The following is a 27,392-nucleotide window of genomic DNA, read 5'->3' on the forward strand; positions in this document are numbered from 1 at the left end:
CAAAAGAGGACACAACTAGAAATCAGTGGTTAAGTTGTATTTACAACACTGTTCCAGAACAGTTCAAATCAAATATTCAGATGTGTGCAGTGCATTTTAAGCAGGACTGTTTCCTGAACCTGGGAGAGTAGCCTACAATGTCGGCTGTGCACAAAGGCTTTTCTATAAAGTGGAGCTATTCCAACTTTGCAAGGACAGTCTGGCGCTTCTGACTCACAGCCTGTAAGTACGTTTTCATATTACAATGTCATATGACCCCTTTAAGGAAAATCCAGCTAAATTTGCTGGAAAAAAAGGTCCATTGTCTAGACTCTATGGTCAGCACTGCAGAGTTCACTTTCAAACAAAGCAGGTTTCTGTTGGTAAACATGGTGAATTTGCATGACCAACTCAAACAAGTTACTAAAACTGTGTGTGGAATTTTTACCCTCATGCAAAAATCCAAACCAATCTCATGGGAAAACATAAATATTTTATAAATATTCATATCATGTGAATTGTACAAAAACAACAATTGTTTAAAAAAAAAAATAAAGCATGAAGGTCCAACCCTACACACTACGCCACTGGAGGAGATTAAGCAGATCGTACAAAACCATACAATTTATATCATACCAATTCCTACAAATTAACCACCAATTTGCCAAAATGCAAAATGAGATTATGTTGTAGATCTAGTGGATTCTTGAAATCACTGCATTTTGCCTGTGAAAATTTGCCAAACAGATGTGACCGCATATTTACACTGATAGACTGTTCAGCAGGGTTTTCAAAATATAACTGTGAGTTTATGATCCTTTGGATTCCTCAAGATGTCTTGTTGATGTGAGCTGGGTCACTTTACAACTTCACTATAACCTTTAATACATTTACTTTGCTGCCTTCAAAGCTCTGACGCTTCCTTTAGGAAATGCAGATCTAGTTAAATACAAACATAAAAACATTATCTTACCTCTATGCAAACTTTTTCAGATGGTCTCCCAAATAAAACTCCTGCAGGAATATCAAGGAGTGTAAGACAGTTTATCATTAGGGATCCATTAAATATCTAGTGGTGGGGGTTTTATTCACTGGTTTAATTTATTCCACATTGTTTCTTCAAAGTTGACTACACCTGAAACATCACTTAAACAGTTGTACTAATTTAGCAGTGTAATATATGCATAATAATAATAGTGTAATACTTCATTTATATTATGAATAGCTAGAATAGACAAACTAATAATAGAAACAAATTCTATCTTGAGAAACGAAATGATTTCATAACACACTGAAATATCTTGATTTGGAAAGTAAAATCTGCTGTTTTGCAGCAAACATTTCACATACTATTGATGGCATGGAGAACACTGAATTTTCAGAAACAGGTTCATTGACATAAGACTCATTATGCCACATTGTACAATCAGTATATAGTGTATTACTACCTGCAAAAAAGCATTGATGCAAATACATCAGATCTGAAAAGCAGACATGAGCTGAATTAGATGCGGAATCAAAGCATATGGGTATTTGTCATCATCCTTTTCATTTTCAGAGCTGTAATATGTCCAGTATTGTAGATGGGTTTTACATGGGTGGTAAGAAATGATCTGTAATCACATTTGCTGGTGTATTTGTGTTTTCCTTGGGCAGTCTAGCTCCATAGCTTTTAGAAACAAGCTAGTAAATGGGAAAACAAACTGTGTAAAATGGAGATTTTATTTAGCTCAGGGTTTTTTTTTTTCAGCTTCTCTCAAACTTAAAAAAAATAATAATAAATAAATAAATAAAATGTAATGCTGACATGAATAGTTTTTATTTTTCACTTTACAATTTAAATGTACACAGCTGCAGCCCATGAGGTCAGATGTAAATCAGAAATGCAAAGAAAGAAAGAAAGAAAGAAAGAAAGAAAGAAAGAAAGAAAGAAAGAAGAAAAGAAAGAAAGAAAGAAAGAAAGAAAGAAAGAAAGAAAGAAAGAAAGAAAGAAAGAAAGAAAGAAAGAAAGAAAGAAAGAAAGAAAGAAAGAAAGAAAGAAAGAAAGAAAGAAAGAAAGAAAGAAAGAAAGAAAGAAAGAAAGAAAGAAAGAAAGAAAGAAAGAAAAAAAAAAGAAATTAGCCAAGTTTCAAATACTTAGTCACTTATGAAAAAATAAAAAATAAATAAAAATTCCGGTCCTTTAACATTGCCCAAAACACAAGAAAGGATACTTCTATAACTTAACTTGACATCTTTTGCATTAACTTTCCTTAATAATGTGTTCTTTCTAAATTTGTAAGAGATTTTAGAAACTGAAAATGCATAATTTCTGGGGTAGGTATAAGTTAAATAAACATCTTACTAGAGTAAGATTTTAAAATAATAAATACAGAGACAAAAAGGAATATATTTGCACAAGAGGCAAAAATTAAACCAATAATTACATTTGTAAATAATAAAAAAGTATACTCTATTATTTTATGCTAGTCCCACAGACCTCCACTATTTGCACTTTATACTCTGTCGTGTGATACAGCTACAGTAACTTCAGTCACTTTTTGGCCCAATAAGCATATACAATTTACATTTCAAATCAAATATGTTCTGTTTGTCAGTGATTGTGTAACATCATACAGTTTATTATGTTAGTTGCTAAACACTTCCCTTCATAAGATGCCACTGTACATATAATTTTGCTTGTTTTTGCAAAATGAGCAACAAATAACAAACAGCATGTCACAGGTGCTGTCCATAAAGCTTATCAGACTCAGAACATTACCATAATAACGATAATATAATGTAAATTCACAAATGCACGTGGATTCATCTCTGCATTCATTCTGCATTGATAAACTCCATATCCCATCTCTCTCTCTCACACAGGTTCTCATTTTATGGCACCTCTCAGATGCAGGCACCATGGTGATTTGAATGTGTTTTTAATTCATGTGAATGGCCTGGCAGAGCTGCTGCGGGCCGTTAATTACCTGCCACTGTGAACATCAGTCAGTCTAATGAGAGGAACTCCCGCCCTGCATGCAGCGCGCATATTAAGACTCTAATCAGCAAACCTGCAGCACGCGGCCACAGGGACCTGACTACTTCCTACCCCATATAAAAACACAGCAAAAATGATGGGAATTTTGAAAACATGGGGTTGAAAAGGCTTTAATGAGGGTACAGCATGGATCTGAGATTTTTAAGGGTGAGACAAGGCAATGCCAGTCTGATAGGATGGTCTGATTAAAGTTAATTTTGTGAAATTGGTTGTATCCTTTCATATTTTCTTTCTCCTCGCATAATTCCAATCAATATTCCATGTTTTTCTTTTTATTTTGAATTCACAAATAGCTTCTTTTTTTTTTACTCCATATATATTATTACAAATAAAATTGGCAAAAAGGCCAACACAATTTAAAAAAGTTGAAACACATTGATTTCACATAAATAAATAAAAAATGTGTTCTTGTGTGTGCAGCATGATTTTGTAGCTTTTGAAGAAAAAAAATTGTGTTCTTGTGTGTGCAGCATGATTTAATTTTTGAGAGAAAAAAAAGAGACAAATTTCATTCAAACTTTAGGGACCAATTCTCACTGTTAACTATTAAGGTCCAATTCACAAACCATTAACAAGCTATTAACAAATCATTAACTACGACTTTTGCCTCAAACTTATTAATAGTTAGTAAGGTAGTTAAGTTTAGGTATTGGACAGAATTAGGGATGCAGAATCTGGTCATAAAGAAAATGTGCTTTATATATACTAATAAACAGCCAATATGTTAGGAATACATATACTATTAAGTAACTAGTTGATAGTGAGAAATTGTCCCTAAACTAAAGTGTTACCCAAATTTCATTACTCCAATTTCATCAGTCAAAACCACACATTAAACAAGTCAACAAATTATAACCATATATATAGTATTTATTTACACATTTTTCTATTTACATCTCTTTGAAAAGAATTCTGTACACAGCTATTTAATTCAAGAACATTTCACTTGCACCTCTTTTAAAATCCATTCTGACGTTTCTGTAGTTTGGAGTCAAGAAACTTGGTGTCCAGAAAACCCCACATAGCTCGTACTGTAACTCCATGTTGTCCAGGCACTGAATGTCAGTTACAGTAAATTCCTTCAAATCTACGGCCCATCAAACAGCCGAAGGAGAGCAGTAGAGCTGCTGAATTCACTGCTCATGTAGGAGTAAATGTTGTCAAGGCAAATGTTCTGCTTTGCCACATCCTAAATGATCATGAATGTAAAAAAAAATATCTGTGGCGTCATCAATCTCTAGAGTTAGGCACAACTTAACAGGCTCATGTAAACAGTATATAAAAAAAGAAGAAATAATTTTAAAAAGCGGATTCATAGAATATATCTTGTACAAAAAGGAGGAAAATAGACTTATCAAGTGCAGTTTCACTTATATTTAGTTGTAAGAACTGGCACACAAATGAAAAAGCCTGATGACATGATTGAAGCAGCGCACAGTTCAAATACTGACAAAATGTCAAAAGCGGATATCCCCAAACACATCAATTAATGACAGCACTGTACAGTCAGTACGGATTATTATATCAATATCAAAATGGGACGTCAAAATGACAGGGCCATGAGCAACAGGGAAAGCAAAAATTGAATCAGTTCTTCAGTTTGCAGCTCGTTCACTGAACCTGTGCCTTGCAAAACTCAAACAGCCAAAATAAGGCCAATTTTATTGACTCCACTGCAAAGCCTCATGGGCACTGTTCACATACAGAGACAAAATGAACACCCTACGAATCCTGGCTGCTTCCTGAGGTAGACCAAGGTTAGAATAAGTGTTCGTAGGCGCCGTTTAAGCCAAACGATCTTACTGCGAATGTTTATAAACCATGTTTTTTGAATGACGTCTTATTATTGCCATGAATCAATTGGGCCAGCATCCATCCTACTGTTGCTGTTACTTCCTAGAATCTTGCTGTCTAAATGAACTGAAAAAAAAAAAATCTTGGTAAAGGTTGTGATTAAATAAAAAATAGAAAAGCCTAAGAAACAACGATTAAATTAGTGTATTTCAAGAGAGCATGATTTTGACATCTGGGTGACTCATGGCATTCGGAGTGCTGATATTAGTAGAAATGCGGAAAAATTCCAGGAACAGCAGCAGACCATATTCCCATCTCCATAAAAAAGTCACGGTTTCAGTTCAGTATCATTACACAGACAGTTGCGCCTCCGAGGTCAGTAGGGCTCGTCATATTCAGTGATTGTGCTGGGCGAAGCCTCATCTTTTGTAATGGTTAGGGGCATCGGCAAATGCAAACTTCAGCCGGTAAGCTTCAGCTAGGAGAACGCTAACTTCCTCATTTCCCCAGTGCATTGTGGGTAGATTCTGGAGCATAATCATCAGACCCTGTGGAGAATAAAGAGATTTTGATAAAAAGGATTGTATGCACAAACACAACAGTGATATACATTTGTCTAATCAACTAGTGGATAGACATTCTGAATAACTAAACGATTCTATTTCAAATCACATGTTTGCAATTAGATTAAAATTCAATCGATTCAATTCAATGCATTAATGATTTATTTAAACGTATAGGCAATCAGGTACAGTACATACGTAAGAGTAAAGAGTAAATCTCTTAACAAATGCTGCAAACTATAACTTATTAGTTATATAATTATCTTTCTACTCCAGTTAGTTTTTTTAAATATAAACATTTAAATAGGGTATGTCGTGACTTGTTTTCAGGATTTATTCAATCATACATAAAATACTGAAGAACAGGTTAAGTAAAACAATGAATTTGTAATATGGTGAATATATAATTAGAAAAACGATCCTTTCTAGAGTTCACCTTTCCAGCTAACTATCAAGGTGGTCATTGATATCATCGAGTAGGTTTTCTGAGGTAAATGTAACATGACCCGGAATTGTTTACAAGCCATTATATTGATGTCTTTCTGGGATTGAAACACTAATTGAACTATTACACGAGACATGAAACATTTCTGTAAGTTGTACTGCTTTTTTAAACATACCTTCTGATGTGCATTCAAGTTAATTTTGTGCAGTAACTAGTAGTAAAGAGGAAGAGATGATCAGGCTTACATGCTTAAACTCAGGCGGCTACAGTAATCGGTAATGCCACATTGAAGCATGCCAAAATGTTATTTATTGTTTGAATTTTTTATCAAACTGACAAAAAATTTTAAATCTGAAACTTTGTTCATATCCAAACAACTCTGGCCTTCAAGACCAACTTTCCTGCAGAGTTCAGCTCCAACCCTAATCAAACAAGAACAAACTAATAAAGGACTTCAAGATTACTAAAAAGCTACAGACGCATGAGTCTGATCGGGGTTGGAGCTAATTTCTCCAGGAAAGTGGATATTGAGGGACATAGCTGCCCAGCCCTGTTTTCTAATTAGGTACACTAATCAGATGCTTTTATTTGAGATTTATGGATACTTTAAGGTCATGCCCACCTATCAGACATTTTTCTTGGTGATATAAAGTTGCTTTAGAACAGGGGTGGGCAACTTTGGCCCTTGAGGTCCACTGTCCTGTAGAGTTTAGCTTCTACACACCAGGAACCAGCTAACTAAGGTCTTAAAGATTAGAATCGTTTAACCTTGATCAGATGCACTTCTTAGCCATATGAGAGCAGCTTAAGGTCATGTTGACCAATAAGACCGGGGGTCTCCAAACTCGGTCCTGGAGGGCCAGTGTCCTGCAGAGTTTAGCTCTAACTAGCCTCAAGTAGCCTGAAGTTTCTAGCATGCCTAGTAATACCTTGATTAGCTGGTTCAGGTGTTTAATTAGGATTGGAGCTAAACTCTGCAGGTCACCAGCCCTCTAGGACTGACTTTGGAGACCCTGAATTAGACTTTTCGTAATGATTTGAATATGCAATGTAGTTGTGTCAACGAAGTTGAAAAAACATTCAAAAGCAATGCAAATTAGCATCTATGTGATGCGGCGAACACAACCCAGTACAGCAACTTGCCAACGTCTAGCGAGTAAATTTGCAAAAGGGGCATAATCAGCTAGTTGGCTGATGGAAGACATTTGGGCATCCTAATGCACATACATCCTGGGAGGAAGTGTTGTCTAGGTAAACCACATGCTTTCACTTTTCTGGAAAGAGTTTTACTTGGTGTTCAGCAGACAAGAGAAGGCATCGCAGCACAGAGTTGTTTATTTATTTTTTCTTCAGCGGGGTCAAGCCAGGCTATCACAAAGCACCACCGTACCTCTCTAAATTATTATAACTTTCAATCACAGATTCTTTGACTGCTCAATCTTAAGTGTAGGGTGAAGAGAGCGAGCTGCCTGTCAAGCTGTGTTTCTCTTCTCACTCGGTGCGGTCAGGACCTCGGCGGTGGAAGACCCATTTCTCTTAGGTATAGAAGGCCAAGTCTAATTCACTCAAGGCGGCGTCAGGCGGCTCCAGCAGGCCTCAGAGTCAATGACTGCATTAGAGCGGCTTAGAGCCTCAATCTCCCAGCCTAATTCACCTATCCTGCTGGCCCTGATGAAGGAGAATGAGAACGCTTAATACTCCATCACAGCGGGGTACAAGGGGGATGGATGGAGGTGAGAGAGGTAGAAGAGAAGGGTACAGGAAAAAAGCAATAATGTATCTTATAATAAAGAGAGCGTCAAAGTTTTGCAAACATTTGACAGTTAATAAGCTCATCCTCAATCCTCATTTGATGATTTAGCATTTCAACTGAATGCACCTAAAACTGCCATTCTCTTCACATTTGGGATGAGTGTAATGAAAACAAGCATGGATGAAAGCTGACATGTCTGATACGGAGTGCATGCTGCACAAAAAAAGCTGCAGTGTCTGTTCAGGCACAACGGTTCCAGAAATTCAAGCTGTAACACTTTAAGGCCCAAATACATCTTTGAAAAAGCTAAGTGTGTGAAGAAGATTGCTTCTAGCAAGACAGGCTTGATTTCCCACGTCACTGCATACTGGAACATGATAGAACATAATTTGTAAGCCAATGCAAATGAGTGTTGCATTCTCAGAGTTGTCGCATGGGGCACTAGGTGAGAAATTAAACTAAACAGTCTTCTTTGGTTCTGTCTTGAGCACAGACAATTAGACTAAGATTAAAAAGCAGAGTAATAACAATATTGTTTGTATAACAAAAGTGTTGATTACACTTTCATATACCCCTCGTATGTATGATTCAAAGACCATGTAAATAAAAATTAGTACATAATTCCCTGTGCAATTCCATAGGTACACGATTGAGGCATGTTATTAAATGCTATGAGTCGAGGGACAACACCAAAATATGTCTTTATGATCTCTAAAAAAGAGCTCTGAAGCTTGAGTATTTAATAGGAGTATTAAAATGAACAGCTGTGAGTATAATTACCAAAGCATTCAGAATGCTCTTCTGCTTTAATATGCTATATGCCGGGATTTTCTGCATAATGTACATATTTTTATGGTAACATTTATGTAATGAATGATGTACTTGCGTAATTGTTTTAGGGTATCTGATCATTTTAAGTACATGAGCACAGTATAATATTCTATACGGATACCGCTATCAGTAACTATAGTAGTCAACTATATTTAAAATGAATCCATCCATGTATTAGTCAAATCAAATACTAATCAACACAGTCATCTCAGTCTAATTTTTCTCGACAGATAACTATATTAGAGGTAATTACTTAGTAATGAGCCTAGTCACATAATTGGAAATAAATGAGTGATATAAAGGATACACGGCCAACCAATGTGATTGATTGGGGACTGTTAATTTTCATAGCATTTAGGGACTTTGTCTCTAGAGTATGTAAACAAACATCAAAGTTAGAAGTTCAGGATATTGTAAGTATATTTCGAATCCCTTAAGCCTGAATTACTCCAAAGGCAGGGAAATGTTTTATTATAGAGAAATGTCTCACATCATTTTTCATAATAAATTGTACATTAACATATTAAATTGACAGCTCAGATTTGTATCATACTACATTCTATAACACACACGTGGCTTAGCCTGAGGATTCTGTTATCTCAGAGTAAGAAGTCATGAAGATGATGTGCCAAAAATGTGATTCCAGAAGCAATGCTACAGGGAATGACTTTCATAGCCAAGTAAAGTGCTTAATGTTATACAACCACACTCAAGAATATATTTAAATCAGCTGAAGAGTTTTGGAGTTGTTGTCGCAGTCAAATGTTGAACATTTCCTTACACAACCTCCACAAAAGTATGTTGCACTCCAACAGGTAACGGCAGATTAAATCTTTAGTTAAATGTCAACAAACCCTTCATAAGCTTTGATTTGTGTCCACTAATTTTTGTGAAGTACCCATGTTCTCCTTGAATTCAAGTAGAGTGTTTGATGAACAAGAGTGAGAACATGTAAAAATTTGATGGTGAATAATATCCCTGAAGATCATTATAAGATTGTGTAGGTGTTAGTCCAAGAGCTTTGGTCTTTGAAGAGTAATCTACCTGAACACTCAAACAAATGTGTTTTTGAGGAAGATTTGAAGAATATAGTGCATACCTTACTACACCACTGATGTGTATGCAAAACAGTTGTCAGCTATACTTAAAACAAAACCATCCGTGTAATAGCCAAATCTCCTAATCAACACGGTCATCACAACCTAGTTTTCGACAAATAACTAGATTAGGACACTAATTACTTGTAATGAGCCAAGCCGAATAATTGGATATAAATGAAGTATCTAATGATCTACACAGCCAACTAACATAATTGATGCAGCACGGTTAATTTTTGTTGCATTTTGGGAATTTTTCTCTGGAGCATGTAGACGGATGGCACACTGTTAGTTATGAGATGCAATAATAACATTGCCAATAGCCATCATTACAGTCAATATTAAATGAATTTCACAACCCATTTTTTTTTCCCATGATGTGATTTATTTGTAAATGTAACATGGTATTCAACTTTAGAAATGGCAGAAATGAACAAAATAATAACAATCATCATACTAACAATTTCTATACTAACAAAACTGCTCTTGCGTAGGTTTGATAGATTAATAAATAAACGCCCAAAAGTATAATTTATTTATAACAATGGTTCATAACAGGCCCACATTTGTTAATTATTGCGGAATAAGAAATACATTTTTCGTGTTATTTGAAACAGAGATGTGGACTTTTAAGTTGAGTTGTACAGTCGATTGATAACATAATATTGGTCAATATATCAGTTATTGCATACAAAATATTACGAATTGTAAGTTATTGAAATTTCCAAATTGGTGCATTCCTTGTTAAAAGAAAATGATTTCAGTGGTGGTATGTTATATATTAAAGAAATCAGTTTGAATATCATATTGGCATTAAGAATTAAGATTTTTTTCTATCTTTAAAGAATATTTTAAAGATGTATTCATAGTTGTTGTAAAATCTAAACTGTCAATATAGTTGCCAGACTCATTACGAATCTGCCTTGGTGCTGTTACATTGCAAAAAACATCAGGATAGCATTTATGAGAATCAGGCATGGTTCTGCTTTCAAAATGGAACAGGATATTTATGTTGCAATAAACTGACGGTTACTTAGTTAGACATGCAGTGGATTCAGTCTCATCTAAAGTGACTTATATTGCATTTCCAACAGGAACAGTCCCTCTGGAGTACCCTGGGGTTAAGTGCCTTGCTCCAGGGCTCAGCGATAATGGTGAATCCTAGTAATTCTCCAGGTTCACGAATATTCCCTTTCCATTACTAGCCCAGATCTTCCATTGCAAAGCCAACCACAACACCGCCTATAACACCATTCCCAAGTTGTCTCATATGCATATATTACATTGCAGTTTGACAGCAATAAACTGGGACAGACTTTAATCAAGTCACACTGTGCAACTGGACATCAATAATAAATACCATACAGCACCAAAAGCTAGGAACGTAGGGTGTACAGTAAAGCTAGTTTAAAAGGTTGGCCTAATTACGAACAAAAACACGGCTAAAAGCCTAGTTAAATCGGCAAGGTGAATAAATGCTGAAAAGATAATGACTTTGACTTAAGGAGGATTTTCTTCAGAGGCACCATTTATCTGGACACTCCCCGAGGCATTTTGATTGTTCTCTTCTGTTTAGTCTTATCTTCGGTGATGATAGAATTGTGTTTGCTAACTGACATGAAGGATCCCACATGATTGTTCTCTAACCTAACAGCATTCAAGTCGAACAGATAATCAGAGACAAAGAGTTGCAATCGCGTGCATTTGATGCAGACATTCTGGACTGGCACCATAATGACACCTCATACTGCCTGCTGTTGGCAAACAACTTTGGCATAGCGGAGACTGATTACTACATACACGGCACTGGTGAAGGAATGTTTGCCACCAAGGATTATGCCGAACGAAGACTTTTAGCCCCTCATCTTCTCGCTGAGCCCTCCTGAATTTGTAAGAATCGATCAGGGGCTCAAGAACAGCGACGCAGTCACTCCATCGAACGGCAAAGTCGCAGCTCTGCAGATTTTGAGCGTTTGATCCCCGTGTTTTAAACACTCGTGAGACTAACCGCTAGAGAGGTGGTGACTGATTGCGAGGAACTTTATAAACGGCTTTGTTTATCAAGGCTTCTGCAAGACGGAGAAACGATAGGTTGAGTCTCGGCATTCGGGTGCACGGGGAAGGAGCAGAGCTGTAATTACTTCCTGGATATTAAGTCCTCCATGCTTTTCCTTGTCTCTTTTCGGATAAATTGTCCCTGCCTCTCGTTGAGCGAGCTCCCTGCAACAACAGTGACACTTTATCATTAAATTGTATTAAAGCACATTTACAGGCAGGAGGGTTGCTCTTCATTCGGGACCTGCACGTATGACGATTAATCATTACCGGTGAATCTCCTCCAGAAGCTCTAGTGTGGACAAAATTACAAGTTCTCTGATAAATGTGCTAGGTTTTCGATTAATCAGGAAGAGTTCATTTCACCTAATCCTTCAATGCAACCGTCCTAATAGAGTCAACACTATAACTCAGTAACTAGATGGCAAGGAAAATATCTGCACTACTATAAATCTCGAGAGATGGGTTTCTTAAAATTGCATGCAAATTCCCCACTGACTAACTGTAATCTTATACTCTACAAAACACAAAACAACTAATAATGAACTTGCTGAGGCCCCCAAGAGGGATCGAGATATGACAGTCACTTTGAATTCATTTTAAGTCAAAGCAGGCCCTTAACAAAATGAAACTTTCGATCCACAAACAATTAGATAGTGAATCGCACTTAATTACAGCTCGCTGTGAACTGTTTAAATCCAATATGCATGTAAAATGGGAAGTTAATTGAAAAAGTGCTTGACATTTGCACTGCTGTGCAGCAGCAGCCAGAAAACAAGGCAAGCTGATTTTTTTCTTGCTCTTGAAACTAAGCTGCAAAAAACAGAACAGTTTAAGCCTGATATCACAACCATTTGCTCATGAACATGTGACTAGTGCTGTCAAATGATTAACTGCGATTAATCGCATCCAAAATAAAAGTTTTTCTTTACATAATGTGTGTGTACTGTGTAGGGCTGTGCGATTTGGGGGAAAGTATCAAATTGCAATTTTTTTGACAGATATTGCGATTTGATTTGCGATATATATATAATATTTGTATTTATATATAATATAAATTATATAGGAATATAAATGCATATATACATGTAACTATTTTAAAAATATACATACATGTGTGTGTATTTATATACACATACATTTACACAGCACACACACATATATTATGTAAACAAAAACTTTAATTATGGATTCACGAATATCACGATTAATCGCTTGGCAGCACTACATGCGGCTGCCCAAATTTACGTACAAGCACATATTTAGTATTCAGTATTCATCCTGCTAATAATATAATGCTTTAATAAACACATGCACGAAATAGATTTTGAGAGGTAAGCCAATCATAAGAATTCTTTCAGGTGACAACAATATTTCTTTCTATCCCAAACTGTCGACAGATAAGTAATTTTTCTGTCACTCTAGCACTGAAGAATCTCAGAAATGGAGAATCACAGTGAAGTACACACTCAAGAACACGAGTTTAAAAGCTGTATTAGCTTAGAAGTTTGAGCGGTAAGCCAATCAGCCACATGCCCCTAAGAGCCCGCACAACAAATTAAGAGTTTGTCTGCTCGCAGTTATTCACACAGACAGCGAATCCATTTAGTTTCGGCTGTTTGAACCACCTGAGGTGGAATGAGACAAAACATTAGGAGCTGATAGTTGCCGCTTTTTAATTTAGCAGCATAATGAACGTAACAAGCGTGAACCACCCTGCTTCCCCTCTGAGTTCTTTGCCATTTCTTTTACTTTTATTTATTCAGTCATTTTCGAAAGACAAGAGGAAAGCGGGGATGAAATATTCTTTGCATTTGTTCTATTCTTAGCGGAGTTAGTGAATATATCCAGGGCAAATGAAAGTTTAAGATGTGTTGCATACAGAATTCGTTTTTTTTCATTTTCTGAGGAACGCAAGAAATTAATACTTTAACATTCAGCAAGGATAAGTTACACTGATAAAAAGTGATAGTACAGACTTGTACAGTTACAAAATACTTCTGTTTTAAATAAAAGCTGTTCTTTTTAACTTTTTATTCAAGTTCAAGTTCAGTTTATTTATATAGCAGGTATAAAAAACAGCCACACGACTGACCAAAGTGCTGTACAGAGGTTCAATGAGTAAAATAAAGATACAGAAATCAGCATAACTAAATAACACAATTAAGACAGGGTCTAGCCCCAATGATATAAATAACTAAATAAATGTTAATAAAAAAGGGGGAACAAAGTATAGACACTTGGAAGACAAAATACTAAGCAAAGACCATAACAGAAGATTAATTATAAGCAAGGGAAAACAGATACGTTTTTAGGAGAGACTTAAAAGTGGTCAGAGAAGGGGCTAATCTAATTTCTAAAGGCAGGTTATTCCACGACCGCGGCCCAACCACTGAAAAAGCTCGATCCCCTCTGCGTTTGAGTCTGGGACTAAAAGAAGATTCTGGTCGCTTGATCCTAAGCTTCTGGAAGGAGTATATGGGTGCAGCAATTCAGCTAAATTAATGGAGGCTTGATCACGTAAATATTTCTATACAAATAAAATAATTTTAAAATCAATTCTGAATTCAATAGGGAGCCAATGAAGGGTCCCCAGAATTGGAGTAATGTGAGCGCTTTTACGGCTATTCTCTAATCTGGCAGCAGCATTTTGCACTAGTTGAAGGCGAGCAATTTGAGACTTCTTATTCATCAAAAAAAGTATCACAGGTTCCAAAAAAATGTTAAACAGCACAACTGTTTCCAGCACTGCTCATAAATCATATTAGAATGATTTCTGAAGGATTATATGACTGTATTAATGACTGCTAAAAATTCTGCTTTGCCACCACAGGAATAAATGATAAATTAGGTTTAAAACCTCATTATTGGAAGGGGGAAAGACAACTAAAAACTACAGGGTGGCAAGTACATAGAACAGACTGACCAAAGAGCTTGTTGCAATTTTAAATTAAGCGTGAATAAAGCCCAGAAATAACCAAAGGATCATATAGATGTTGTCTGTGTTCATGTCCAGCTAGCGCGCATCACAAGCTATTAATATGCACAACTAATAAAGCCAGTTTGAAGGTGTTCATCATAAAGAAGGAACAAGCTCATTTCATGGACAGCGTAATATATAGCCCCTTTTTAATTAAGCCTCACATTTGCGTATGGTGGACATCATAATTGCACATAACTCCATGTTTTCCGCTTCATGGGTTGTAGAGATAGCAGCGGCCTGCCCTGGGGTCTTGCACTAAGGCTTCAGCGGGTACTTGTGCAGTCAACACTCTTCCAAAGATAGCTGGCTGGCATGCGCACACACATATTAAAGCGCTGCTTTGTGATTCAACTAGCTCCCGTTCTGCCGTAAACTCCATTTAAATCAAGCCATTAAAACTCCAAAGTGGAAGATTGATTTCTCCTTCCATCCAGGCATAAACGCGTTATCAGAGCTCACACCCGACTGCGTCTTAGCGGTTAGAGAGGACTTATGAGCTGCCATGTTAAAGCTTTGAGACACAAGTGAGACTGCAACACTTAATAACAACAGAGTGAGTTCAAAGATGTCTATGTCTTTATTTAGAGACAACTGCAATGAAGGTTATGACTGTCTATGTCCTGAATCAGGTAGCATGGGAGAATAGGTTAAGATAACTATTGTCGACAAACAAAGTGATGCTCCCACTGGAAGAAGAGTCAAGCTGTGTTTTGTAACATTGTGAGAGCTTGAAACATTGTAAACAGCATTTTAAGGCAGAATTCTTAATACAAAGTCTGTTCAAAATGTCAGACAGCAACATTACTAAGATATCTTTGGCTAAAATATAAGGTTTAACTGCACATATTGCAGAAGGCAGACGGCAATCCCAGAAAGCATCCAGTAAGCAAGCTAAAAAAATAAATGTTGTCAATAGGGTTTGGAAAAGTTGTATTGAGATATAAACATACACAAATTTCTCTTGTTTTGGATTTGTATTTTAGGGGGCAGTATAGTTATGCTTTTGGAACATCGTGTTAGGAGAAAAACAAAGATGCCTGTGTGATACAGTCATTGTCCTTTAACAAGGGACTGCTGAAATAGTTATCTAGGTTATTCATGAATAAAACGAGTATATGTTTTTGTATTCTACCAGGCATTTGAGACAACGGGGCTCCAAAAAGCGAAACGAAATCCCATTGATAAAGAGAGTAAATTGGTAATCACAGACAAAAGAGGGAAGAGGTTCTCGGGCCGTTAGCTGCACCAAAGGCTTTCTCATTATGTGATAAACAAACCCCTAATGAGAGCTCATTTGCTGCATATTGCCCTCACTAAATGGCATCAGGGGTTGACATTTGGCTGTCTGTAACCTGCCGCGCTACTCCGCAGGGAAGACGCGGGCAACTCGTAGCCAATGTTCAACTGCACATGGCCTTGTGCCTCTTTCATTCGGATCTTTACCTGCCTCGGTGTGATTTTAAGTATGAAAAAAAACAGAAGTCATTAGAATCGGCAGTACAATGCAGTGAATACGAGGAGCATAGAGCACAGATAGTGCCAGACATTATGCCTCCACGCTCACTTACCCAAGCATTAGAGCTTCTCATCAAACCACACCAGCATCCAATTTATTTTCTTTCATTGTTTTTTTTACCGCTTTTTTGCTTCAAAAGAATTGTCTAGTTGAGCGCAGAGTCTTATAACTGGAGCTTTTATTTCTCAAGTGGAGAACTTATGCATTAGACACTGATACTTATGAAGGACACAATCAACTACTGAGCACAAACCAAGGTGTGAAGGTTAAGCTAGTTAGCATGGTCTGTTTAGAGCAGGCATATCCAAATGGTGGACGGTGGTCCAGGTGAGGACCTCGGCTTGGTTCCAACCAGACCAAGACATAACGGCAATGGAAGCACCATTTTACCATTTCTAAATAAAGTAAGCAGCACTTAAAAACAAAGGAGCGGTTCGCACCACAAGCGCTCAGGGCCGTTTATTGTAATGATCTTTCGCCATTATCTTCTAATATTTTTTTTCCATTCAAGCCCATCCTGTGTGCGTTGCTTCTCTATAAAGACACTAAATTGCCATTAAGAGCTGCAGATGATGCAGTTATTTTAAAAACAGAAGCAGAAACATAATGAGCAGCAAAATAGGTCAATACTTTTGCTAAAACACTGCAGAAAACAATGCTGCAAATATAGTTATTTTTACTGATTTTATATATATATATATATAATTTTTTTTTTTGTGTGGAATGATTCTCAGAAGCAACTGGCCTTTTGGAACTTAAATTGAATACATCTGGTTTAGAGAATGCTGGCAAATGCTGTAACAACACCATTATGGGGGTAAAAATTAGCTTTCTCCATTGTGTATATTGTGTATTTTGATTAATTGCATTTTTGTAAGCAACAAATTAAAGTACATCACTGTATTAAATTTGATTGTCAGGGCATCATTCTCAGCTTTTTATATATTTTTATTTAGTTCTGTAAGGCATTTCATGTGTGTGATTTCTATGAAGTAGAAATTATATTCCACAAAATAAGCCATTTGCACCAATTGTTTAACTGCAAGAAACATGGCTGAAAGTTGAACACGCATACAGCCTAGAGAAATTAATATGACAACCTGACACTAGCTCAGATTCTTGTTCATGCCCACTTTGCCAAAAAAAGCAGATGTTGCGTGAACCAAATACCACAAACATCATTCAGCTCCTATATCTTTTCAAAAACTGTACCATTTCTCATTAAGAACGGTTTCCGTTCCCCAACCATACCTACAGGTAAGATCACAATATATCATTATGCACATTATGAGGAGTGCAGGAAAGGTAAAAGCGGGTCAGACTGGTTCATACAGCAGATTTCCATGAGGGCTCTGTGGTATAGTCCTTTTAACCTTTACTCTGTCCCAGTAAAGATTTCCCCCCTGCTTCAATACTCATTAACTGCCCTCCTGCCAAGAATAGAAGCCATTAAGAATGCCCTGAAATACCAGGGGGTCAGACAAAAGTCACAGTGAAACACAAGACACACCTACTCCTCTAACATGTTAATAAACCCGCATGGATATCTACATCATTTAGATTATTATGTTTAAACGGGACAGTTCATGCAAAAATGTCAAATTCTGGTCATTATTTTCTCACTCTCATCCAATTTCTAACTTGTAAGACTAACCGACTGACTTCTGTGGAATACAAAAGAAGAATATCCAGGCCGTTCCTCTTTATACAATGAAAGTGAGCTCCTAAAACGATCTGATCTTACTTGCATTACACTGGCCCATCAAGATGCGCCTCACCAGGTCTGAAGTCAATAACAATTGGTCTTGAGACAGAACCAGTGAAGTTTGATTTTATTGACGTTTAACCTGATGCAAAGTGTTTTGATATTTGACTGCATGAGAGTGCAAATAACATTTCACTAAACTGAAGAGGAAGATTTTTTTGCAAATAATGCTAAACAATTGTATGATTTCAGGAGACATTGAATATGTATATGGGACTAGCGCGAACATCCGTTTTGAACGTTTTGAAGCTCGGACATCCTTGGCAGACTATAAATCACAGTAAGCATCTCCTTTTGAGACTGAATATTCATTTATGGGTGAACAATTCCTTTAAATAAACATCATTTACCGACAGCAACAATTTATTATGGATTGCGTTTAATTAAGGATTTATACAATTTCTGATTTCATTTTCAAGAGCCATTAACTGTTATGCTCATTAAGAAAGCCTTCGTTAGCAACTCAGTCTCTCAAAATCCATTCCATACAGTCTTGCTGTGTGCAAGATACACTTGAAAAATCACTAAAAAAATTCCGCCCATCAATCCATCTCTCTTCAGTTTGCATTCCCCTGAAAAACTACATGTGTACTAGATCTGAGAAAATATGGGGCTTTAAGTATTTCTTGCAAACCTGTCCTAATGAGAACAAATTCCACAATAAAAATGCCTTTTTTATATTTAGAAAGATATATAAAGTGCTAAATGGAGTGAGAGAAAGACAGAGGAAAAGCCAGAGGCCATCTTTAAGACACATCCTGAAATCCAACTGCTATGACAGACCAGTGTCCCAAAAGAAAAGACTAATTTTCACAGTTTTTGATATGCTGGGATAGAACCATAACTCACTCTCGTAACTCACTGAATGGAGACTTATTTAATACTTGACGTCAGGTCTTTCCCTCAATCTCTCCCACTGAATCAAAATTATCTTCATGAGAAGAATCAAATTTATAGACATTTTCAAACTTATCCTATATGGAAGTGCACTTTGCTTTTAGAGAGTTTTCCATTGTCTTGATTCTATGACGATATGTACGTGAATACTTATTTTAGGTTTGTTAAAGATATTTTATATTAACTCTGGTACTATTCAAATACTTTTGTGTTTATTTTAACATCTGCACCAGCCTAACTGAAACACTGGCTTAAACAACATTAACCAACATCTGTTTATCCAACTAATGGAAGACAGGGAGAGTGTTCAGTAAACGTGTTTGAAAACCCTGATTATTTTTCTTATACTGTTCGGTGACACTATTGTTAAATAAAATTGCACATCCCAACTTTAAATATAGTGATGTGCCATTTTTTGTTCCATCTTCACTTTTAAAACAAAATCCTTCACTTTGCACACTATCCATTATACTATGTGAACCCCAAAATTGTGTATTGCATGACTATCAGTAACCTAAAGGGCGGTCTACCTAAACAACATTTTGAGGCAACATCCATTGCAGAGAAGACAATCCCAGAATGCACAGCAACAACAAGGCTTAACTCTATGAATTTTTTTCAAGTCTGCCAGTAATTGAGATTTCTTACAGTCCCTGCCAAAATTGTCACTGGTCCCAATTTTCTCTGATCAATCTACCCTTTTTCTTTTGCCATTTGATAAACCTTCACGACAACAACACATATATTTTACATGGATCCTGACACACATCTGATTTTCTCCCAAATGTTCATGTTCACATAAGACATAACCAAAGTAAACTGTTTTAGGTGGGATATTCTCCAAGATGGCCATTTTGACAAAATTCTGTTTGTATAATTCACTGTAGTGTCAATAGCTTAGCAACATGCTAACACCATGAAAACAAATGAGTTAAATCATTTGTATGCCTAACATGAAGAGCACATAGGGAGTTGCTTCCTATCTAGAGCCTTCCAAATCAGATTCTTCATTTCCTTAGAAGGCATCTGCCTATGTAGACAGAAAGGCAACTCACTATGTTCCAGAAAACAGCTAGCCAATTATTTTAAGAGCAGCCTTCCTTGCTTCTTCCCTTCAAAAAAGGCAAGAAGCAGCAAGGAATTGTATGGGAACTGTTTGTCTAGGGCAGCTTGACCTGAACAGATTGCACTGGAGGAGGTGAAATCATAGGTTGGGTGCAGCAAAGTCAACTTCTTCGCCACAGATCTCCCATAAAACCACTATACTTCTAACTGGTCTAGGTCTTGCAGGGCACAATAGGGTATCGCTTATCACATCATGTGTGTGAAAACAAACCAGCAAAAAAGGGAAGGAATATACAGTGAAACAAAAGGATAAGGAGACAGAATAGGGGAAATAATCTCTCTGCTGACACATGGCACAGGCGGGTAAAGAGGGAGGCCCGGGGCTGTTGTCTGAATGCCAAACAGCAGCCGCGTGCTGCAGAGCTGGTGCAGGGGATAATTCTGAATCACTGGGCACTGTAAACACAATAAATCAACCGCCCCACAACAACACACTGCTGATACACACCACTGACTCGCTGCATATTCAACAACACACACTGAGCAGTCTATTCACTCCACAGAGATGCAAGCTTAAAGAAAAGGCAAAGATTTAGAAAGAAAAAAAGATTCACTCAGATTTCTGCATTTTGAATGCTTTTCAAACCTGTAAAATTATGTGATTCTGACTCAAACAGAATATTTGGCAGGACAAGTCAAAAGTAGGACGCGACTTGATTATTAAGGAACTGATAAGAAACCGAATTAATGGTAGAAAGTGGGAGTTCCATTCCTGAATGAAAGTTTGCATATTTAAATCAACCAGTTCATTTAAAAGAAATGGCTCAAAAGAATGATTAATTCACTGATCCGTGAGTGGTCAATGACTCGATGATTCAATCATAGTGTTTTAAATTCTTCAGAAATGCCCCATTTGTGTCCCACAGAAATAAATAAATCACAGAATATATGCATTTAGAATGACATAAGTGAGAGTAAATGATGACAGAATTAAAATTTTTGGGTGAGTAACGCTAACCTGAAAAAGACTTTCAGAGACAGTTATTACATGTTTATTACAAAGACACTTTTTTTTCTTTTTTTGTTGTAATTTATGATATTCCTGGTTAAACTATAAAATAAGACAAATACATTAAAGGGATAGTTCACCCAAAAATCATAATTCTGTCATTAATTACTCACCCTCATGTCATTCCAAACCCGTAAGACCTTTGTTCATCTTCGGAACACAAATTAAAATATTTGTATATTTTCAGTTTTTGTTTTAGAATTTAGTTAGCCATAAAAAAAGTACTTTAGCCTGCAGCATTTCTAATGTTCAAGTTTAACTAATATTTTTTATTTTATTGCAGCTTATTTTCAGGTAGTTTTAATCAGTTTTAGTAAACAATAACAACACTGCTGAAATATGATTAGCCCTTTTACAAATTCAAATTTGGATGCATTCGGTTACAAAACATCACAACCGTTTAGTGTCACTGGTGTCACATCTGGAACTGTGTTTTGATGTGCCAAATATGAATTATTATGTGCATGTTCAAATGAGATTTTAGAGCTGCAGTGGAGTGGGAGATCATAAACAAATTTTCTGTCTGTTCCTCATGCAAAGTTATATTACAGTCCTTTTTGGAGTTTGACAGTCCCTGGTAACCATCCATGTTCACTGTATGGAAAAGAGCAGCTTGGATACATTTCTCCTTTGTGTTCCACAGATGAAAGTACAGGTGCATCTCAATAAATTAGAATGTCGTGGAAAAGTTCATTTATTTCAGTAATTCAACTCAAATTAATACATTAAAGGGATAGTTCACCCAAAAATCATAATTCTGTCAATTACTCACCCTCATGTCGTTCCAAACCCGTAAGACCTTTGTTCATCTTCAGAACACAAATTAAAATATTTTTGATGAGTTCTGAGAGCTCTCTGACCCTCCATAGACAGCAAGTGTCCTTACACGATCAAGGCTCAGAAACATAGCAAGGAGATCGGTTAAATAGTCCATGTGACATCAGTGGTTCAACCGTAATTTTACGAAGCTACGAGAAAACTTTTTGTGCGCAAAGAAAACAAAAATAACTTTATTCAACAATTAGTCTCCTCCGCTTTACCCTATAACGCCATTTTGGAGAGTATCACATACGTAAACAACGTATGCACGCGGATACGTTGTTTACGTTCAGATCAAAACGTAAACAGCGTATCCGCGTACGGTGCTGCTGACACAGAACAGCATACGTTGTTTATGTATGTGATACTCTCCAAAATGGCATTATAGGGTAAAGCGGAGGAGACTAATTGTTGAATAAAGTTATTTTTGTTTTCTTTGTGCACAAAAAAGTATTCTCGTAGCTTAGTAAAATTACGGTTGAACCACTGATGTCACATGGACTATTTTACTGATGTCCTTGCTACGTTTCTGTTTGTTGATCGTGGTAATATCGTTGCTGTCTATGGAGGGTCAGAGAGCTCTCGGAATGCATCAAAAATATCTTAATTTGTGTTCCGAAGATGAACGAAGGTCTTGCAGGTTTGGAACGACATGAAGGTAAGTAATCAATGACAGAATTTTCATTTTTGGGTTAACTATCCCTTTAATGTATTTGGCATACAAGTAGTAAATACTATATTGCAAATCTCAACTCCTTGATTGTTATATAATCGAAAAGTGTAAACTATTTAATTGGTAAATAGAAAAAAATGCTAATCTCGGCTGCATAATTGTTTATATCGTTGCAAAAAATGCAATCTGTATTATCGTACAGCTCTCTATATAAAGTTGAATATATATTATATCCAACTTTATCTACATACATACAGTATACTCATGTAGGATGATATATACACTACATAGCAAATCTCAACTGCTTGATTGCTTGTATCATCGCAAAAAAAAAAAAAAAAGGAACCATTAGGCCACGACTTCCCCAAAAAAAGTAACTATATTATCGCCCAGCTCTAATCTGCTAAATTCAAGTAGAAGGCATGAAGATATTATGATATTATAAACATTATCATGACTTTCTAAATAAATAAATAAATAAATAATACAAATCTAAATTTGCAGGCATTGAGTTGGGATGGTTGAGTGATTGACAGGATGAGGAAAAGTAAGACACAAGAATCCAGTAATAGACATGGAATTTTGGTTATATAAGTAAACTCATATTGTACTTCTGGTGACACATCCGCCCTCTCCAAGCCTCCATGCCTAAACCCTTTACCTCTCGATCGCATGGAACAAGTGAGTGTGAGAGGGGACAGGAAATAGAAGAGTCTCAAAGGGACGGCGCAATGTCACCTTACAGCAGCTGCTGTTGTCATCACACTAATGCAGGCGCATTGACCCCTCAACCCTGCAAGTTAATGAGGGAGGAGGGGTCTCACGCAAGGACAACACACACTGCGGTTCAGGGACCGCACAACACGACACAAAAAAACATCTTACCTGGAAATCCTTTTCCTCTAGTATCTCTTTCCTCCATCGCACCAGGAAGGCAGCGCACACGTACAAATGGAAATGAGAGAATCCTTCAGGCTCTGCCTGTGAACATAAAGATGAGAGTAACACTGAAGTCGTGATTAAAGGAGTCATATCGATTTGCATTATGACCTCACAATTATGAGCTCATTAACATATGGCCACCCACATTTGCCTACCAGCTTGGTTCAATAAAAATAAATAAATAAATAAATACATACATTTAAAATAATAAATTCATAAACAAATTCTGAATTTAAATAAATCAATAACACAAGTTTTATTTTTTTATTTCTAGTTTTTGTGCTTTACTTTATAATTTTTGGTATGTCAAGTTAAGTTACATCAAATATACTCAATCAGTTTATTCGCAGTTTAATTAATTGCTTTTACAGTGTATTGTACAACTGTACAGCGATTGAAAAAATGGCCAGTTCACAATTTATACACATATAAATTGCATACATTTACATAAATAGGTAAACACTTTATTATAGGGACATCTATAGGGAAATTTCACACTATTAACTAGTTGCTTATTAGCATGCACATTACTAGCATATTGGCTGTTTATTAGTACTTATAAAGCACATATTCTGCATGACCATATTCTACATCCCTAATCTTACCCAATACCTAAACTTAACAACTACCTTATTAACTATTATTAAGCAGCAAATTAAAAAAAATAGTTTATTGAGGCAAAAGTCATAGTTAATGGTTTGTTAGCAAGAACTGGACCTTAAAACAGAGTGTGGCCCATAAATATTGAAATATCGTATAAATGAAATAAATTTGTTATATTTTAAAAAGCGTTGATTAACTGTGTTAGCTTTGGTAGGACAGAGGCCATTTACATATAGTAGTCTTAAAGCCACAGTAGCAAAAACAGAAAATGGTCTTAAAAAACTAAATTAATTAACCTTTTTTGATGCAAGAAAACTTGACTAATATCAAAAGCAGACGTCAGATGAAACAGATCAAGTGCTACATAACTGTGCAATAAGATCTCTTTAGGAAAACAGAAGGAAACCAGTGAGTTTAAATTAGAATTTGTATTATTAAGAGATCGAGAAAAAATCCTCTATTTAGTTTGACTTTTCACGTTTCTCATTTTTATTTTTCTCACCACTTATCCCATCTCCTCATTTAGGTTTCTTGACACATTTTCTGATGGTGCCGAAATAAAACAATGAAATTAAAGGGCAGGCTGAAACAAGATGAGCCTTTACGTGAAGGCCTAGCGGGTATAATAATAGTAACTCTTTAACAAGGCCTTGTGTCTGCTGAATGGGACACAAAGTGGTGTACGTAATCCTTCTCAAACATATTGTACTGTGATAACCCTGTTGAACCAATCCATTCTTCAGTCAAAGCAGGAGCATTAATTAAGTCAGCAAAAGTGATGCAACACAATCACAGCCAATATGAACATATGCATGTTGGACCAATGAGATTTCACTGTGGTGCCACATAAGCCAAAACCAAGTTTTGTTTTACAGTGTAGGTAGGACACGGTCAACTACTTGGAACAAAAGTAATTTGTGTCCTATTTCAGACCTATCGGTCACTTGATCTATCAGCAAGACAGCGTCTTCCTTTACATGGGAGGTTCATGCCGAAAAGGTTCATCTGGCTACGTGAGATGCCACCTGAGGAGCCCACGTGGCGTAACCACTCCAGCTGGAGGTGCAATGAGCTCCACACGCAGAGGGGGGAAGATTATCTGCAATGCCAGACACGGACAGGAGGGTCCTAATGAAAATCAATGGATGTGTTTCTTCCAGCAATAAACAGGAAGGACAGGTCTCCTCTTCAAGGGTAAATGCGGGCAATGGAAATCTTCCCAACTGTACAGCGTGTTAGAGCACTCACACACAAACAGCACGGTATACGGCAAAGATGGCAGGAAGTGGTTTCGAAACTGCGCACGTTACATCCAGTCCAATTACCCCGCAGTCATTCTCAGTCACCTCCTCGTCAAAGTGACCACACGAGCGTGAAATGCACTTAATTAGACACTCAACAGACAAGGCCGGGCTACAAGGGCATCTGCATATGTTCAGTTGTGTGGGAAGGAACTCTATAATTCAGAGTGCTGACTTTCTTCCACGTATTTATAACTGGAAGTGTTGTCGGAATCGCTGTTAATGGCATGCACCACTAATTTTATTTTGTTAAAAGACTTAATCCCTGGAAACTGTTGTTTACGTAAATAAAGAGACAGGTGGACTAGTGATAAGACTCCATTTTTGCATTTTCTGATTTTTTTTGAAGCACTTTAATGCATTTTTAATTCACCCAAAATTGTAATTCTGTCATTGTTTGCTAACTCTCATGTTCCTTCAAACCTAAATGACTTTCATTTTTTTCCATGAATCATGAAAAATTTATGTTTAACAATGTCCAAGCTGCTCTTCTCTGTGAAGTGAACAGATAAGGTAACCAGGGGTTGTGAAAGTAATATATATTTCCATATGTCCACATGATGCTGAAGTCTTTGTCAGGAACATAATTAAATTTAAGATGTAATTTCCTCCCCTATCCACCTTATTCTTAAACGTGGAAGTAAGCCTATGGGCGAGACTTCCGGTTCATTAGGGAAATAACGAGAAGAATCAGAACGTGCAGAAAATGGTAAAAGTGTTTGCATTATAAGCTTAAAACTTATTTGTTTAATCAACACTATCACTAATTTACATTGTGTATTTGTCCGTTTTGTTTTCTATTTCTGTCTTTACTACATAATCTGTGTTATATGCAACTGCATTATTTGTAACTGAATTGGTCAAATGTCCAATGAAATTGTTTCTTTGTAATCAATATTTGCTGCTTTGGTGTACCTTGTAGAGCGTCCTTGAGCTTGGGAAAGGCGCTATATAAATTAAACATATTATTATTATTATTACAAACCACCCGTGTTCATAATTAAGATAATACACTAAAATAATATGGTAAGACACAACAATTTGCAGTATCAAGCAGCAAAACGAGTTGTGTTGTACAGCTAAAAATAAATACTAATATACTATTTATTAATATTTTGAACGTTTTTATATTTTCAGTTTTTGTTTTAGAATTTAGTTAGCCATAAAAAAGTACTTTAGCCTGCAGCATTTCTAATTTTCAAGTTTTTTAACTAATATTTTTTATTTTATTTCAGCTTATTTTCAGGTAGTTTTAATCAGTTTTAGTAAACAATAACAACACTGCTGAAATATGATTAGCCCTTTTACAAATTCAAATTTGGATGCATTCGGTTACAAAACATCACAACCGTTTAGTGTCACTGGTGTCACATCTGGAACTGTTTTTTGATGTGCCAAATATGAATTATTATGTGCATGTTCAAATGAGATTTGAGAGCTGCAGTGGAGTGGGCGATCATAAACAAATTTTCTGTCTGTTCCTCACGCAAAGCTATATCACAGTCCTTTTTGGAGTTTGACAGTCCCTGGTAACCATCCATGTTCACTGTATGGAAAAGAGCAGCTTGGATACATTTCTCACGACATTCTAATTTATTGAGATGCACCTGTATATGACAGTAATTACATAATATTTTAGGGTGAACTATTCCTCTATGATGCAAAATGCAAAATGATGCAATTTGTGCTTAAGCAGAAGGTACTATGTCTAAATATAATCATTATCATATAAACAAAAGCTGCTCTGGGTTCCGAGAAGGTGTATGTGTTATTAGTGTGTTTTTTCGAAGCCTGTGGTCTAGTTTTATGTGGGAGTGAAGGCTGGGTTCACCTTTAGATGGGCTGTAGTTTCTCTTCATTGATCATTTTAATTATTTTGTCTGTCTCTCCCTCGGGGGGCGAACGGTTGATGATGGGTCTTAATTAATGGGGCCAGTGGGGGAATAGACACAGTGGTCCATTCTGGAACGTTCTGACGCAAGACCTGGTGACACACTTCAGGTGGGATAAGTTTGAAACGAGGACAAACTCAATGCACGCAGTCCACGATTACCTGTTCTAAGAATTTTTACACTTTTGTTCACTATATGTTAGGTTACAGCTGAGAAGTTATAATAAAATAAATGCATGCACACACAGACACACACACACACACACACACACACACACACACACACACACACACACACACTAACACACACA

General features: G+C 36.5%; 1 protein-coding gene across 2 annotated transcripts in view; it reads right to left on the reverse strand.

Moving 5' to 3' along the window:
* Positions 1-3,916: 3,916 nt before the first annotated feature.
* Positions 3,917-27,392, reverse strand: part of LOC107666215 (TBC1 domain family member 22B) — a 154,923-nt gene continuing 131,447 nt past the window's right edge. Inside the window, exons 13-14 of one of the 2 annotated variants that reach the window (XM_016457430.1) lie at positions 23,230-23,325; positions 3,917-5,361 (exon numbers count right to left, since the gene is read on the reverse strand). In XM_016457430.1, the coding sequence (XP_016312916.1) occupies positions 5,233-5,361; positions 23,230-23,325 (225 nt within the window). In that variant the 3' untranslated portion in view covers positions 3,917-5,232. The remainder of the gene's footprint in view (positions 5,362-23,229; positions 23,326-27,392) is intronic. The other variant, XM_016457429.1, reaches the window with a different exon arrangement.

This window comes from Sinocyclocheilus anshuiensis, unplaced genomic scaffold (assembly GCF_001515605.1).
Source record: "Sinocyclocheilus anshuiensis isolate Anshui unplaced genomic scaffold, SAMN03320099.WGS_v1.1 scaffold1016, whole genome shotgun sequence".
Taxonomy (NCBI): Eukaryota; Metazoa; Chordata; class Actinopteri; order Cypriniformes; family Cyprinidae; genus Sinocyclocheilus; species Sinocyclocheilus anshuiensis.